Here is a 16,484-nt window from a genome sequence, read left to right as displayed (position 1 = left end):
GGAAAGTCAAAGGGAGAGAAGAGAGCATGTATAGGATTTGGGTCTTACGGACTTTGAGTTGGCCCTGGAGCTCAAGATTTTTGTGCTTTGGACCAACTTCTTAAAAATAGCACATCAAATAGCGGTGTGGAAGCTTGTGGTACACTGTAACTTTACACTGGTTTTATAGTGAGCATGACACAAACAAGAAAATGGGACATAAGAAAGAGCTAACAAGTCTCTAACCTGACAGAACTACTCAGAGGTACTGTCTGTAAGTTTGGATAGCTGCGGAGTTAAACAGAACCATCCTGCCTCATAACTAACAAAAATCTGCATTTCTGCTGATGCCTGGTGCAGTCTGGTTCTTTATAAAGCCCTGGGTTTTTGTAGTTCTGGTGTCCTTCTGAGCAGTTAAAACACCTTCCTCCTTCAACACCTTGTACATCTACAAGTAACTTTTTGTGTAAAACATGCAAGGATGCAGATGTTTTGGGAAATGATTCGATATTTTTACATGCATTGTGAATTCTCTATACTTTTATTTGACATTTAAAAAAAATAATGCACAAAAGGCATCTTCCCTCTTCCTTACTTCTTTTTTTTAATCATACTTCCATTTCTTTAGGCAAGAGGTGTGTAGCAGGTTGAAGATGTGATGGCCATCAGGTTTCCTCAACCTCTTTTCCTCAAAAGTTCAGTTTCCCTGGTACAGGCTGGGAGGCAGACAGGCAGAACAGAAAGATGTTTTGCCCATTTGCCAATCAAATACAATACTCGATTCTTCATCCTACCTGCTGTTTTGCACCAGGAAGTGTTTGTTCTTTATGATCTCAGTAAAAAGGCAATCAGACTCTGTAAAGTATCCTTTGAAGTGCTATTTATGAAAGCTAACACAATAAAGAAAGACAGGGTAGTATAGACGATTTTGCATCCCTTCCAATGCTGGGAACCCTGACTTGTGAAGCATCAAACAGGCCTCTGGCACGGCATGCTGTGCCGATCCTGCCCGCGGAAGGGTTACCCCTTTTTTTGTTATTTGAGCTATTACAGGATTTTCTTAAAACAATTCATCATTTCATTCATCAAACTAGTTATCATTTCCACTGTCAAGCAGGAAGGATGTCTACACGAGAATTTCTCACTGCACCTTTAGATACAGGCAAGGCCAGGCAGGAGGTGTAATTGCTGGCACCTTGCCTGCAGGCTCCTCTGCTATCATTAGCTGGGTAAGTTCAACCTGCAGCCAGGGAACATGCACAGCACAGCACAGGCCTGGCCCAGCTCAGCTTAACTGCTGTGTGGGTCACTAACTCCTTGATGTACAACAGTCTTCTGGCGAAGGTTACTACACCTATGGTCTTGGGAAACTTTCAGCATCTCAATTCTAATGGGCTGTGTTTCTGCACAGATGTTCATGTTTTTACTGTATCTTTTAAATTAGCCTGATCGGTTGAGACAGGGAGACCTTATGAAATTCATCAGAGATGGCTGTGCACATAGGGGCTCCGTGCTTAATCCTGTATGCATGACAGATGCTGGTTTGTGGGTGCATTCCTCATGCTCCAGTGAGCAGGCACGCTGCAATTTCTTTCCTTCTTCCTCCGAATTGTCAGGAGCTCAAAATCCTGTTAGGCTTACAGACAAGGAGGGGTCATCTGGTACCCAAATAACAAAGTACTCATGTTTGCAACTGCTCAGATGCACCCCCTTGAGCACTGCCCTGCATCCCCAGTGAGCCTTGGAGCTTGAATTAGTAACACCAACATGCTAGCCATAGTGCTGTCTAACTGGAACCCACATTAAAGGCAGCACTCAGATTGACAACCTGAGAAAGTCAGGGAATCTTACTTGGGACAGTAATTTGCTCTCCAGGGTCATAACCTGCCTCAGAGCTGGGTCTGTGCTGGCCAGCAGGTCAGCAGGACCAGGTACAGAGCTCAGCAAATGCTGTCTATTAGGCATCCCAGGGCACAGCCAGACTGGTCCACAGAAGGCCTGAGCAAGGTCAGTTTCTGATTACACTTTGGGCAGTAACTGATCTTCTTATAGCTGCATCTATCTTGCCTGTATCAAATAAGTGTTTTTGGGGATTGTTAGGTAGTCATAATGACTTAACTTACTAAAAGAGAAATTTTAAAGAAAATCACTTTGGAAGAGACAGTTCTGGATAACGTGTTGGGATTTGGGGCACCTTAACCCAGATATGACATCTCTTGTTGTGTGGTCAGCTGTGAAACGTGCACAGATATCTCTGTCATGTGCTGTTATCATCTGTGCCTGTTTTCTCCCTGCTAGTGGCAAAATCACAAGGAAGGTTAACCCCACAATAATTATTTCCTATCTGTACTGTAAAACTGAGTCACCAGCACAGCTCAGTGAGGATTGGAAAAGGCAGAATGTATTACAAAGTTTAAATTGTGGTCTGGGACTTCAGGATATATTCTTTCCTAGAGAAAATTTAATATTTAGCATAGATTTATTATTGTCTCTCCCATCTTCATATTCTCTTTCACCAGGAAACAGGTTTAAACATCACTATTTTTTTAATAATTCTAATTAATATCCTTAATAATTTTCCAAAGATCCAAAGTGGCCTCTGTACCTATTCCTACCCCGCTTTGCAGAAGGCAACATGACGCAAGCCCTATGAGAGCGTGCTGTATCTCAGAGGTCAGAGCTCCTTTTCTCAGCAACAGAAGAGCACTGCAGCTCTTTGCTCTGAAGTCAAATGCTACAGAACTCTCCTGCCTTTATGCAGGCTTAGTAAGAGAAACAAGGGAAGGTTCTACATAAGATACGTTTCTGTAGGTGCTAATTAAATACATGTCAAAATACACGTTACAGTGTGCTTTATAACCTTAATGTACATCTATATGCCTTTCGCAAGGTGCTACATGCTCATGTTTTGGATTAACTTAATTTTTATGGTTAATAAACCATTTCTTAAACATGCCGAAAGGTAAGTAATATTAAGACACAATAATAAAGTTCTTCCACAGTAAACATGGGGTCATTACAAAAAACTATATATATTTTTAGAATTCAAGCTTTGAGAAAATCCTGTTTGTACAGTTTTCAAGAGATTTCCGTTTAGCGGAAATCTGAGTTGTGCAGCTGCCTCAGCCTAAATCAAGTTTTTAAGTAAAGAGAGGCTTTTTGGCTTTCAAATTCAAGGATACAAATTGATAGCATTAGAGATCACCACGCAGCTGAAGATGAACTACATCATCAGATGTAACACCCCAAAAAGTAACTGAACACCACATCTGCCTGCGCAAGTATTGAAAAAGCTACATCATGAGTCTGTTGGAATCCATGTTTTACTTTATTCTGCAATTGCATTCAAAATAGAAATACAATCTCTTAAGTGCTGAACACAGTCAGTTAAAAACACTGTTAAGATAGACTGACTTTGACTTTCTGAATGTAGGCACAACTTGACTGGTTTCACTAGAATTATGGCTCCTTTTACAGCAGTGAACTTCCTACGTTGAATCACCAGCTCACACCATCAAAACAGTTCTGGTTATTTATGATTACTGGAGGAATTATATGCTCTTTTCATGTTTTATAAATTCATCATGTTTCATGTTTATAAATTCATCAAATTTGAGATCAGGGCTTGTGCCATTCCCAGAGCATCTATCTGAAGTACTGGTCCAAGCAGGCTGTGGTAGAGTACCTTGGATTGCTCCCAAGTTGAACTTAGCCCAGTCTCTACCTTCTGCATATTTAAAATAAAAAGCACAATACAGGCAAGGTTTAATGCTGGAGGTTTTAGATGAGGAACAGAAGCCAATCATGAAAATGGTCTTACTTTTAGCCACCTTTCCCATACACACACAGAGGACTTAGTTAAAGTGCCAAAAATTAGACTGTCATATTGCATAACCCCCTGAAAAACTAAGTTTTTTTTTAAAATACTGGTCATATAAAAATAATTTTGATGTGCCTATATACATGCCATTTCCCTAGCAAAAACTGGTCACTGCTATTCTTGGGCATCTTGTTCAGAAGTTGTTTTCAGATAACTATATTCCAATTTAACTGAAACACTCTCAAGTACTGGCAAACCTCACAAACTTGCAGAAATTCTGCTGCTGTGAAGATGACAGAAATCTATACTAGGTAATTTACTTTGTCTCCCGCTACCTCCTAATAAGCAAAACATGGGCTCCTGTACTTTGTCATTTCAACTGCTTTCCTGTTTTTACTGTCTTGGCTCCATCTAGATTGTCCAATAACTTAGGAGGAAAACAATGCCATGGTGGGAAAAGAGGTTCTGATCAGGTAAGTGCTTGCTTTTGTGGCTTTCTTGGTTCTGAATGTACTCTTATTAAAGAACAGCTCTGCTTCAAGACCTAACACTCCTCTCAATCCTTAGCTATATAAAAAGAAAGTAAGTTTTGGTTTCAAATAAATACAACACACTATGAAACTGGACACTTTTCTTCCAGTTCTGTATTACTCCATAGCTGAACTGCTTGGAATAATGACTGTAGGGATATCAGCTATGCATTGCTTCAGCAGCTTAATCAGCATACATTGTCAATCACTGCACTCCTAAATCAGAAAAAATTTTAGAAGCGTGAGATTCCCCCAAATAAATCCTTAAAATCTGTTAGCACCTTCCACGATTTTTGCTCATCTGAAAACTGGAGAGTTGTACTATGCTTTTCTATTGATTAAAAAAACAAAAAAATATCTGTCTCTGTTCTTTGTCTCCAGTAGTCTCTACTCTGTTATTCACTTGAGTGTTCAGAATCATTGGCAGAAGCAATAGACTATGTTAAAATACACAAAGCCAGTTTAATCAGTGTTTAAGGAATTAATTACTATAATGCAAAATAGAAGGCCCATTTTGCTTTCAGAAACTTTACTCTCATTCACAAAATCTTTCCATTTCTAGGCCTGTTACTGAAAACAACCCTGTTGATAAAAAGGAAACCTGCACGGAGAAATTTTTATTAAAAACATCATCATACTTAAAATACACTAGCAATTTTCTTCCATTTAAACACAAGTTCTTCTTTCTTCAGCTGCTCTGTGCTTCACCAGCCTATCTTCACTGAAACCATAAAAAAGCATTTCACTGAACACTAAATAAGGATAGATACTCTAGAGGTGTTACAGCTCTTATAATGGGTGTTTGGAACAGGGACCTCTTAATCTTTTCTGCAGCACCTAGTGTTGTACAAACATCACCCCGTGTCTTGTGCTTCTTTTGACTGATTTCTCGAGCACTGAAGTGCCTCTGTGTAGATTTAAATGGGGCTTTTTATAGAGCAATGGAATATTTGTCTCTATATACATCTGTATCACAACCCCTCAATTAGTCAGTCCCAGCAGTTTTAAAAAAAGAAGACATGAATATGCAGATTCACTATACATGTAGTCTTTATAACTGGGAAGAGTAAATAGGGTACACTTCACACAGCTTCCTCTATAATCATGTCAGCATTCATCCCACAGAGCAGGATTGCTAGGGCTTTCATACTTGCCTCTGTACCAGTACTAGAAATGAGTGGACCCTAGCATTTAGGAAAAAGCGTGTCTCCTGACACCGATTCTTTAAGTGTCCTTGGTGGTGAAAGATCACCTTGTGAACTTCCAGTACTGCAGGGCAAACAAGGAAGATAGAAGAGATGGGAAGAGTAACCAAGGAGTTTAAAAGTAACTGCAGAATACACAAAACCCAACATGGAGTTGACATTTTCTGCCTATGAAGACACCAAAGGCTGTTTGATGCCGCTGTTTTTAACTGTCTTTAACAGTACTAAATGCCTTAATACATGAAGCACGTTGGAAGAGCCCTCACTGTATTTGGTGTCATGTTTTTTCTACTTCTTTGCTTGAGCAATGAGAAAGAAAAGCCCTCACTGTTCAGAGTTCAGCTACAGTGGCTAGAGTCAAAAGAGCCAATATTGCAGGGGAACAACTTTCATCTGAATTTTTTTTTTCTGAGAGTTCATTACCAGTCCTTGGATTGTATGTATACAACTGGCCCCAGAATATTAGGGCTCCAAGGTACTTTCCCTAACCACTACACAGTTAAGCTTGCCTCTACTACCACTGGTAAAGCATAGGGATATTACAACTTCACCTGAGCAAATCACACATACCAACATTAAAAGCTTAATGTCAGGTTTTAAAGTGAATTCATGATCCTAGCAGCACAGACAGTAATCTTTTGAAAGCCCCTGCTATGCACCTGTCAGCATCACTAGGTGGCTAAATATCCTTAAAAATTTGACCCTCCATCCTCCAGCAGATCCAAGCAATTCTGCAGCTTGAGCTTTGGCCTTCAGTTGCTCATGTTTTAAGATGCTAACTCCATTTATTGCAAAGATCAGTCTAGGGGTATTACCACAGAACACTGCAGTGCGCTGTACCAGCATGCTGGCAGTCTGTGCGGTTATGGCTACACCAATGCCTACATCTGAAGCAAACTAGTGGTCCTTTCCGTTGCTTTAGTAATTCCAGGATTTTCAGTTAAGGAAGACAAAAAAACCCCACACACACAATTACATGCAAATTTAAGTAAAAATTCTTTAGAAGTGCAGAGTATCACAGAAGGTCCATTGGAGGTTTGCTATTTTGACAACTGTATGATTAAAAGCCCACTAAAAACTACGGAAAGACACCTGACAACTTAAATGAGCTTTGGATCAGCTGTAAGGGCATTTCTTTATCTATGCAGCGAGACCGTTATATACAACAGTTAATTAAGTTACAGTAACAACATTGAAGAAATGCCAATAATGAATACTTATTTTTGCTAACAAGAGCGAATAGCTTTCTTATGAATAGTATCATTTAACAACTTAGCTATGTAATATCCCTATGATAAATCAAAGGAATTTTTTAAAAACAAATTACAGATGCACCTGTACAAACTAAATAAATCAAAAAATTCAAGTAAATATAAAAATATATATATATATCAAATTACATCTTCAATGAGATGCTGCCTGTACAGCGTCCTGCACCAGCAAAATCCTGAGCACTCCACTCTCAATACTGTTGCTGAGAGCTGAGTTCATGCTGCATTTTTCAAGCCCACAGGCACATCTTGTGTTTTCTACCTAGGAAGTCAGGGGTTTATAGATTCAGACTACTCCTCACACAGCTGCAGAGTGCTGGGCAGGAAACAGAATCTCTCACTGTGAAATTAGGAATGTATGCTAAGTATCACATCAAAAAGCACTTGGTAAAGTTTGGATCCCTCAACTTAAAGGTTCAGGTATCATTCAGGAACAATGTTACTCACCTTTTAACTCAGTAGCTAACCTATGCTACACTAAACAATATAATTTGATTGCAAGAAACGCACGGGCTTTCAAGTCACTGTTTGTCTATGTTTTCAGTGCCTTTTTGAGGTCTGAGTAGAAATTGGCCAGGGTACTAGACATGGCAGTGTCTACTGCAGATTGTGGTAGCATTCCTCGCAGTTCAGTCTGAATATAGCCTGTCAAAAGACTGTGGCTAGGATAGTCCTTAAGAGGGACGCAGAACCAACCGCAAGGGTGATTGAATCCACGGACAAAGTTAGGTCTCACCTCTCCATAGTCTAGGCTTATACCTATCAAGCAAAACAAACAAAAAAAGGGAAATTAATTTGAGACAGATAGAAAAATAAAGGTACGGTAAATTTAAAATGTACAAGTTTCTGCTTGGGGAATTTAGTACAAGTGACAGACACATGTCACGTTCTGGGTACTTTCATGCATGTAAGTTGTCTCCTCTTCATCCAAACTCAACAACAGACAAACAGAGCTTGATAAGCAGAAATTCTGACATAAAAAGACATTCCTCCCATTTACTAGCAAATTGAGCAAGTTGTTACTCCACCCAGTTTGCCCTAGAGCTGAGTCAGAGCACTCAACTTGTCTCTATGACTCCTGTCGCACAGTTGGCATAAGTGAAACCTGGCACACAGGGATGGCTCATGGGTAAACCAGTAACTCGTATACTTCTTTAAATCGGTAAAGTGTTAAAACACCTTTGAAATACTTGTTGGAGACCATCTTACACCACTTTTGAATGCTTACTGCAGAACTAAACTTAATTTGAATCAAATCTTACGTCAAGCAGCTGTTGCAAAATAAGAATTAAGCAGAGGTAAGTGGTGCCTTACCACATGTTAGAAGCCCATCTTCATAGCTTGTAGTGTAAGAGAAATCAACAAACTCCCTTGGTGCTATGATGTTCCAGAGCTGGCCAGCAGTGGTGTAGCGCATCACACAGCAGTTCTTATTGAGTGACAGAATAAGGAGGGTAAGAAAACAAAAATATCTTAGTATAATGAATACAGGGAAATTTATGCTTGTAGGCAACTAGCCTTTTCCACAAAGGTCACAGGCTCTGTCAGCTATGATGTGCAAACAACTTCAGTGAGGTCTGAATGGCTGTGTCGTTTTCAGCCTAAATCCTGAAAGTTTGTAACTACAGAATGGTGTCATGCCTGGGAACTGAAAGTCATGTGGCTTAATCATTACTTAGGAAGTCTGAAAGGACCATGAATAAATTGCAAGAGGCCTCTCTCGGTACTAAGATTTTCTGTCAAGTACTTTTAAGCCACCAAGTGAAAAATAAAACAGAATGCAAACAATTCTTCAAAAAAGGCTTTTTTTGTAAGACAATAGAGTTTGTATACATTTTAGGGAATAATTAGCAAAAATAACTTGCCATATAAATCTTCCTTAAGAGCCAGAGCAAAAGACATTCCATGTTCACGCCAGATGTCCACAGGGTTTTGAAGTCATACTGAATGTCGCCAGTAACCAAAGGAAGGCTACCAGCAATTCTGTAATCAACTTCAAACCTACCTTTCTTTAGCAAGTCCTGCCCGTCAGTATAAACTATTTTGACTCCCAGCACAAAGCTCTGCCACACGGTAAAGTCAGCCTTTCAGGAAGAGGGAGAGGTTGCAGCTTCTGTATGTGTGGATTATTAATACCCACAATTTTGTTTGTTGTGGAACAGAAGAAAGCAAGCTGTATGAAAAGGCTTTGGCATATAAAATATCACACTGTAACACTCTATATGTGAATTTTATCAGAGGCTACCAGAGCTCCCAGGTCCAAGAGAATTGTGGCCAACCAAGTTTTACTCCTTTATTTTTAGCATTGATGGAAAGCTGAACTTCAAGCTTCAGAATAGGAACTGTGCAGCCAGAAAGCCTCATCTGAGGTCACCCACCAGATGTATGCACAATATCCCATGTGCATGCAGAAAACGGGCAGAAAAATATCAGTAATAGTTGGAATGACTGCTCTGCTGTACTGTTAAATTCATGTATGCATCTATACACATAGTCCTTAAGAATCTAAACAAGTCTTCACCTCTTCAAACGTTTCCATGATGTCCATTGTAGTCATTAAGCTGTCCCAGTCTAGCCTGTAGGGTCCAGGGCGAATATAATCCACTATTCTGTTAGTAACATCTTCCACCACTCCTTGAGCTTTGTAGCTAGAGAAACATATGTCTACATTTAAACGTGAGAAATTCTTTATAAATATTCCATTAATTTGCAGCAGCACACTTACTATAATACCTTGGTACCTGGAGTTATGGTCAGTGGACGATTCTATCAGAAAAACTGTACAGAAGAAGACCTACGGCTGCATCTATTCTTCTCTGTGATAAATGTTATTCTGAGAAACTTTGTCCTTATGCTGCAATTAGTATTTTGTAAATGGCAAACTCCTTCCTCAGATAAAAATCATCATGTTTATCTCTCTAACAACTTGTTATTTTGCTCTTCTTGCTGGGTGAGCAAGGGAGTCCACCAGGGACAAGTAAAGCTAAAAGCAGAAAGAAAGGAGAGCAGGAATACAATGGGAAAAACATTTTTCATAAAGTAGAAGTAACAGTAGTAGGACCAAGCTAATGAGAAACTATGTTATGCTCTGGTGGCATATAAGAGTACCAAATAAAATAATTTGGTATAAGACATCACAGAACATTCATTTATTATCAGATATTTTTAGTAGACACCAGAGATTTTGTTTACTTGAGTTACTGGGCCTCCAGCTCCTGAAGGGGAAGAATCCATCAGGACCACTACTTTCAAAATACTTCTTATTCATTAAGCTGTTCTGATTAATAGTGGGTAAGAAGTCAAGCAACAGATTTATCTCTTCACTTGTGCAGTTCACCCATATTCACTCATAATCACCTGTCTGGAGCCAATCTCAGCTGTACACTCAGAACTGGAGGACCATGTAAACATGCCAATGGCTTCTAGGTAGGTGTTTGCAAAGTTCTTCAAGGTGTCCTTTATTTCACCAGGTGTATACACAACCCTGGAGTCTTCATCGGCACATAGCAGTCACTGACCTCTTGGCAGCGGTTCAAGTTACACAACCTGTTGATATCAGTGTGCCTGTGGCCCTGCACAGAGTCAGCAGACTCCTGGTGTCTGGGGTCATCAGCTCTTGCAGATTTAACAGGACTTAAATTCCACAGAGCGTATCAGTCTGAGACACTTTCAAACACTACCTTTTCACACGCCTTTTTGTTTCTTCAGAATGCTGTTTTCTAGTAACTATTTATCTACCTAAACGTACAGATACCAACAGAAGCCCATGACAGAAACTCACACAGGAAGGGCCTTTACATCACACATCTTTCCCACAATTACGTTTGGTATTTTATTCTATTGCAGTTGTATAGTAACTGTAACAGTCCACGTACTGACTGGGTTGTTACCCAGTAACACTTCGGACCTACTGAAGCTGGACTTAATTCTGTGGTTTGCAGACCATCTTTCTAAAAGGTCTGGGCATATGTTGTTGCCCACTTCAGCCAATGGGAGTTTTGTGCTGTGTTCCACAGTTTTCATTGTTCATTGTTCTAGACACCATTCAATGCTAAACATCAAAGTATAACACTAAAAAGAAATGGTATAGGCACACTAGGTGATCCACCTAGCTTTTCCTCTGGACAATTTGTGTAGCTGAGGGATACAGAATCCACAACCTTCATTTGTAAATTCTACAAAACGCATCCGTGGAACCTTAAAAATGCATCTGCTCTGCAGGGAAACTTACAGGTATCCATTGAATTCCTCTGACGGTTTACGCCACACAGTTGCATCTTTCTGAAAGAAAATGGAAGATATGATGTTAATTGTCACTTACACAAAATTATAAGATGTCCAGAAAATGCTTCAATTTTTCTGAAGAAAAGCAAACGAATTTACCATTAACTGATTCACCCCAAAGTGCTCATTGACCTGGACACTTTTGTACACTGTTCTTAAGAACAGAAGAAGATGTTTCAGACATCTTTTACCCGTAATCTTCCATTCTTTCAAAAAAAAATCAGTCAATTGCCTTTCTCAGTGTCAAATGCTAGAAGTCTGCACAGAAATAGGAGTTCGCAGGCCAAGCCAGTTTACTGTGAAAACACAGAGAATAACGGAACCACATTACTAGCTAAAGCCCTTCAATTAAAAGGCAACTGGAAAGCCATTACCTGGACAGTATTCAGACAGGAAGACCACACAACTTCTGTTTGCACTCCTGTAACACATGACCAAGCTGATGTGTGCAGGAGGTGCTGACAGCGGCAGACAAGAAAGCTTACGTTACCCTTCTCTCCTAGATGCCTGACTAGAAGTGCCTTGCAGGCAGTAGTCTGTTCATTTTAAAGTTAGCCAGAGAAAATAAAGAAAACAGTACCTTCTGATTTTGGTCTAACTATGAAATGGAACCTCTGTACAAAATCTCTGAATTTTGGTGTTAGAGTATGGTACTCTATTTATTTGGAATCATTACTTAAGCACAAAGGACCAAATGTCCTAAAGAACAGTAGCATAAGTACTGCATCCAGAAGTGTTCAAGATATTTAGGGGCAAAACACATCTCCTTTGCAGGTAGCTAAAGCTCTGAATTTCTTTTACAGGGCACAGTACCAAAACACAAGGAAGGAAGGGAGGGAGGAAGGAAGGGAGGGAGGGAGGAAGGGAGGGAGGGAGGAAGGAAATCCAACTGGAAATTTTATAAGGGTAAAATCTGGTGAGTAATGTGATCTGAAACAGTGAGATTCAGGTAACTTCCTAAAGGAAAACAATGACGAAGGTATAAGACTTAGCATTTAGCAGAGCAGAGATGCTATAGGTGTTTGGCAAGAGTGAAAAGCTTGGATACGCTGTTCCTTCCTTTCAAGACAGTGAATTTGTTAATTTTGTAAATAATCAAGTTACGTTTGGAACACCTGACCCTCTCTTATCAATGTCTGCTCACAAAGGAAATAAAAAATACAAGACCCATCCAAACCATTGTAGCAAAAGGGCAAACACAGAAATTTACCACACCAGTCCTACCACGTTGCTACACTGAGATACCAAAATACATTTCCACCTCCTATGCAGGACAGGACTAAAAAGTATTCACCCAGCCTAGAACTGATGCACCAGCAAAGTCTGCTTAGCTTGATGAAGCAGGACTTAGAAAAGCCAAGCAGCTCAGAAGAAGGTATGGCAAACTGCTTGGAGAAAGCACGAACTGCATTCCCTTTCATAGAAGGAAACTTATGATAATGTGGGGGCTCTGATGGCAATGGAAACACGAAGCAATATGAGAGAAAGAATTGAGAATGATCTCACTTTTTAAGAGGAAGACGTTTGGAGGCTGAATCATGATGGGCTCAAGCATTATAGACAAAAGAGATTCCAGAGGCCAGCAGAGCCTACCTGCAGGCTGTGGCTGGTTAGTTGAAAGCACCAGTGAGCATCTTGCAACACTGCTAGTGTTAACAGTATTTCACATTTTGCTTTAAAAAAGCCTGTAGTCCTACACAGGTAGGATTCTTCTGTGAGATACTTCCCTGAAAACGGTTGGAATGACAGAGTATGTCTGGAGACGGGAAAAACACAGTCTGTCATCTAAAGATGTACGATCCTAGAAGGGCGATTTCACAGGGCCTCTCACATGAAAGTCCTGCAAGAATTTGCCTCGTGTTTCACACCCGTGTTATACGGCACAATAAGCTGTAACGCCCCCCCCCGCCCGCCGCCAACAAGTGACCTACAGCTCCTTGAGAGAACACACCGGGCCGCACGCTCGCAGCCGCCCAGACCACCACTCACCGTTCTCTTCGCCACCCGCCACTCGCTCTCTCCGATGCCGTGGTACCGAATCAGGGTGTTTCGCAGTTTCGTGGCCAGGGGTGCCGAATTCGGCAGGAGATCCATTTGCTTGCCTCCTGCGTCTAGGTACCCATTACACGGGCGCACGCATCGGGACAGGACACCGCGTTAGGGACGTCAACAACAACACGACTCATTTAAACCCACGCACTTTGAACAGCGAAAGCCGATCGACACCCCCCCCCCCCCCCCCCGCCCAGACGCGCCTCCCCGCCGCCGGCTGCGGGTGAGGGCGGGCGGCGGGCGCAGGCCGTCAGCCAACGGCCGCCCCCACGGCGCCAGGCCACGCCCGCAGCTCCGCGGCCGCTAGGCGCGCGTGACGGGCGCGAGCCCCCCGCTGCCAGGCCCGGTCCCTCACCTGCGGCCGCGGCCCTCCGCCTCCTCCGCCTCCCCCGCTGGCGGCACTGCCGGCCGGCCCGGCAGCCCAACGGCCGACGCCGGCAGCCAATGAGGGCGCAGCCGGAGTCCCGGCGCGGCCAATGGCGGCGCGATCCGCCGAGGGGGGCTCGCCTGCTTCTCGTATCACGCGAGCTCTCGGCATGTCACCGGCGTGTCGTCACGAGCCGGAGGAAGGCGGGCGTCCTCCCGTTCGCTGCGGCGGAGGAGCGCGGCGCCCTGGTTGGGTGGAGGGAGTGGAGTGATGGGAGGGGGGCGGGGATAAGCGACGGCGGCTCGAGGCGGGCGGGGTTCGGGGGGGCCCCGCTGCTGTCCTGCTAACACCGGGCTGTCCCCCATCGGCTGCGGGGACAGCGCGTCAGTTACCACGGCATCGCTGTGTCTGCGTGGAAGCAGGCCGAGCCTCAGTCAGCAGGCTAGGTCTGCTCCAGGGCTTGTCATCTCACGTGTGGCTCGTTGCTGTCACCTTCTAAAGGCTTTTTTTACCGTGACTTCATAAAGGTTTGCGCGGGGTTGCAGCCTTCCAGCTGAGTTGTCCCGTGGATGGGCTGTTCAGCTGAGGCCTGTCCTGCAAGCGCAGATCGGTGGTATGGCGCGGTGAAGAGCGCCTTCCCTGGGTCGGTGCTGCCGGGTTGTTGTTAGCTATGACTTGTCACGGCATCTGAAACTGAAAACAAAATGCTTGCCCAGCCATGAAGGGCTTAAGGTGGTGCAGAGCACAGCAAGTGACACAGTGATGGCAGGGAGAAAGCTTGGGATACTCTTGCTTTCAGTCAGCAGTGCTTGACATGTAATTGAGTAGGTTTCTGAGGAAGTATTGAAGTTTTGGGTTGCTCTGTAAAGTGGCAAGCAGACCAGAAGCTTCTTAGGAATAAGGCAGCACCTATGGTCAGCCCACAGCTGAAGCAAACTTCAAAGTATGTGTAACTGCTTGTTTCCTGCAGAGTTGTGCTGTTCACTGGACTTCACCCAACTCAGTCCAACAGAATCATATTGGGCAACATCCATGTAAAATGACCAAACTCTTGGAAGGGCAGAAAAAGAAATGGGGCAAGAAGTAAGCGGTTAGAAAAAGTAGGGGGACAACAGACTTTCTTCGCGTGGTAGTACGTTGTTCATTTTGGCCAGTGCTGGCTCCCAAAATGAACACTTTGAACATGGTTGTGTTCTCAATACATGGCTTTACACCAGACTTTTTTAAGTGCCCCTAGCTCCCCTGCCAGTTTGCAGGTCTTGGTCATTTTTCTTTAAAGGAAAATGGGTCTCTAAACAAAGATTGTACTTTTAAGGACATACTAAACAAAAAGTGAAGGTGTCTTACATGCAACCCTTGAAATTTTACAATACAGAATCAAAAGAGTAGTTTTGAGCTGAAAGCGTAGCAACATTATAGGAATGTATTCACCCATCTTCCTTCAGACTCCTGTCTTTTATCTTCCTGTGGGTGAAAAAGTGTACATCTGACCAGCCCTGGCTGCTTTCTCCATTCTTCCCTGCCCTGTTGCACTTCTTGATGTCCAGTGTTTTCTTGCCTTTGAGTATGACTTCCCTTCCCCATGAGCTGTTACCTAGTTTAAACCACAGATGTAAACCTGTTCATTTTTTTAGAGGGAAACTTCTGTTTCTTGAACGAGGGAATTACAAGGTTTTGTTGGAAAATTATGATTTTTGAATAAAACCTTAGTTGTAGAAATGTGTCATGTTTCCACAGGCTGGATGGATTTTAATGGAAGGCTGCCTGGTCTCTTGAAAGCTGCTCTGGCAGCTCATCCAGCAAGTTTCTTAGTCTTAGGAGGTCTGTAAGTCTTCTGTAAAGCCCCTGGAAACGTATATTCTGATATTCAATATTAATTTGGTGATTTGGGCCAACTGGGTGCTTTCAGCATAGTAAGACAGGTACTTCCACATCTTCTAGGCTTCCCTACTGGGCAGTGAAGCATCTGAGATAACTGATGTGCAAGTGATGCTGTATATGTTTCCTGGGTTATGTTCCTTCACTAGCTACAGCAATACCTACAGTGCTACCAGCTTGAACTTGTGCCTATGTGAGGAAAGTGCTATGAGGAGGCAAATGTTAAATGTTGCTAACTATGACATAGCTGAACCTTTGCTGCTCCTTCCTCCTGACCTCTGTGGCACATCTCTGCGGGAGTAACTCCTAAACCACTTCCAAATTACACCATGAGCCATGTTCACTCCTGAGGTATGCCATATTGCTGTAGAAGAACATCTGTTCCTCTTGTCATGTAACACCTTGCAAAGGGGAATTTTGATTATTGTAATGGGTGGGATCCATGAACACTGTCAAAAGCCCAAATATATCTGTCCCCCAACTTGAAAGTAACTTGAAAAAATTAAATTTATTCTGAAAACTGCTGCATTCACCTCCATGAAGATGAACCGTTGTCTTAGAATGCCTGATATTTCATCCTAGAAATACTGTTGTATGGAGAAGTGTGAGACTAACTACTGGCATTTCATTTTAGTAAACCTGTGCCTAAAAATGGGTTTGATTGCCGAAGGTGTTCCTCTGTAGAATGCATAACAAATAGTAAGGGGGAGACTTTGGGTGGTTTTCAAATACAAGGAACTGTACACATCTAACCCTAATGTCTTGCAAGTGTGTTAAAGGTAACAAAAAGTGTGCAGTTTACCAACATACTGGGCCAAGTCCTGCTTTTGTAGCAAAGGACATAGAACATTAATACATGACTTGCTCACTCCTACATGACACTCAGCAGGCTGGTTGCAATCCAAAACAGTACTGAAGTATGCTACTGGATCAAAACTGAACTCCAGCTGTTGGAAGAGGAAGAACAAATGGCACATGGTTGCCTCATGAAATTTATTCTGACCAATATATTTGTCTTAAATTTAAATGTCTCTAGTGCCCTTTCCAGATAGAAAGCTGATCCTTGAGGTCCCGTCCAACCTGGTATTCTATGATTCT

The 16,484-nt window shown here is 42.4% G+C and overlaps 1 protein-coding gene across 3 annotated transcripts; it reads right to left on the bottom strand.

Annotated features, from left to right (window-relative positions):
- Nucleotides 1-3,284: 3,284 nt before the first annotated feature.
- On the bottom strand, nt 3,285-13,664 carry STARD4 (StAR related lipid transfer domain containing 4). 3 transcript variants are annotated; one of them, XM_030005067.2, is made up of 6 exons: nt 13,473-13,664; nt 13,079-13,219; nt 11,037-11,086; nt 9,327-9,453; nt 8,120-8,234; nt 3,285-7,564 (listed from the first exon to the last, which is right to left on the bottom strand). In XM_030005067.2, exons 2-6 carry the CDS (start codon nt 13,181-13,183, stop codon nt 7,338-7,340), a joined length of 624 nt encoding a protein of 207 aa, XP_029860927.1. In that variant the 5' UTR covers nt 13,184-13,219; nt 13,473-13,664; the 3' UTR covers nt 3,285-7,337. The 3 variants fall into 3 exon arrangements, with proteins under 3 accessions (XP_029860927.1, XP_029860929.1, XP_029860928.1); XM_030005069.2 differs by having other exon boundaries at nt 13,079-13,194; nt 13,497-13,660; XM_030005068.1 differs by lacking the exons at nt 9,327-9,453; nt 13,473-13,664 and having other exon boundaries at nt 13,079-13,146.
- Between the last annotated feature and the right edge of the window lie 2,820 nt (nt 13,665-16,484).

This window comes from Aquila chrysaetos, chromosome Z (assembly GCF_900496995.4).
Source record: "Aquila chrysaetos chrysaetos chromosome Z, bAquChr1.4, whole genome shotgun sequence".
NCBI lineage: Eukaryota > Metazoa > Chordata > Aves > Accipitriformes > Accipitridae > Aquila > Aquila chrysaetos.
Note: the sequence above shows the minus strand (reverse complement) of the source record. Positions and strands in the feature narration are given on the sequence as shown.

What these genes read in the sequence shown, in the direction of transcription:
- STARD4 (XM_030005067.2), bottom strand. Translation starts at nt 13,183, where the DNA reads ATGGATCTCCTGCCGAATTCGGCACCCCTGGCCACGAAACTGCGAAAC. An exon ending in GAGGAATTCAATGGATACCT is followed by an intron (nt 9,454 to 11,036) that starts GTAAGTTTCCCT and finishes ATGTTTCTCTAG; the next exon opens with CTACAAAGCTCAAGGAGTGG. An exon ending in AGATGGGCTTCTAACATGTG is followed by an intron (nt 7,565 to 8,119) that starts GTAAGGCACCAC and finishes TTTGCTTGATAG; the next exon opens with GTATAAGCCTAGACTATGGA.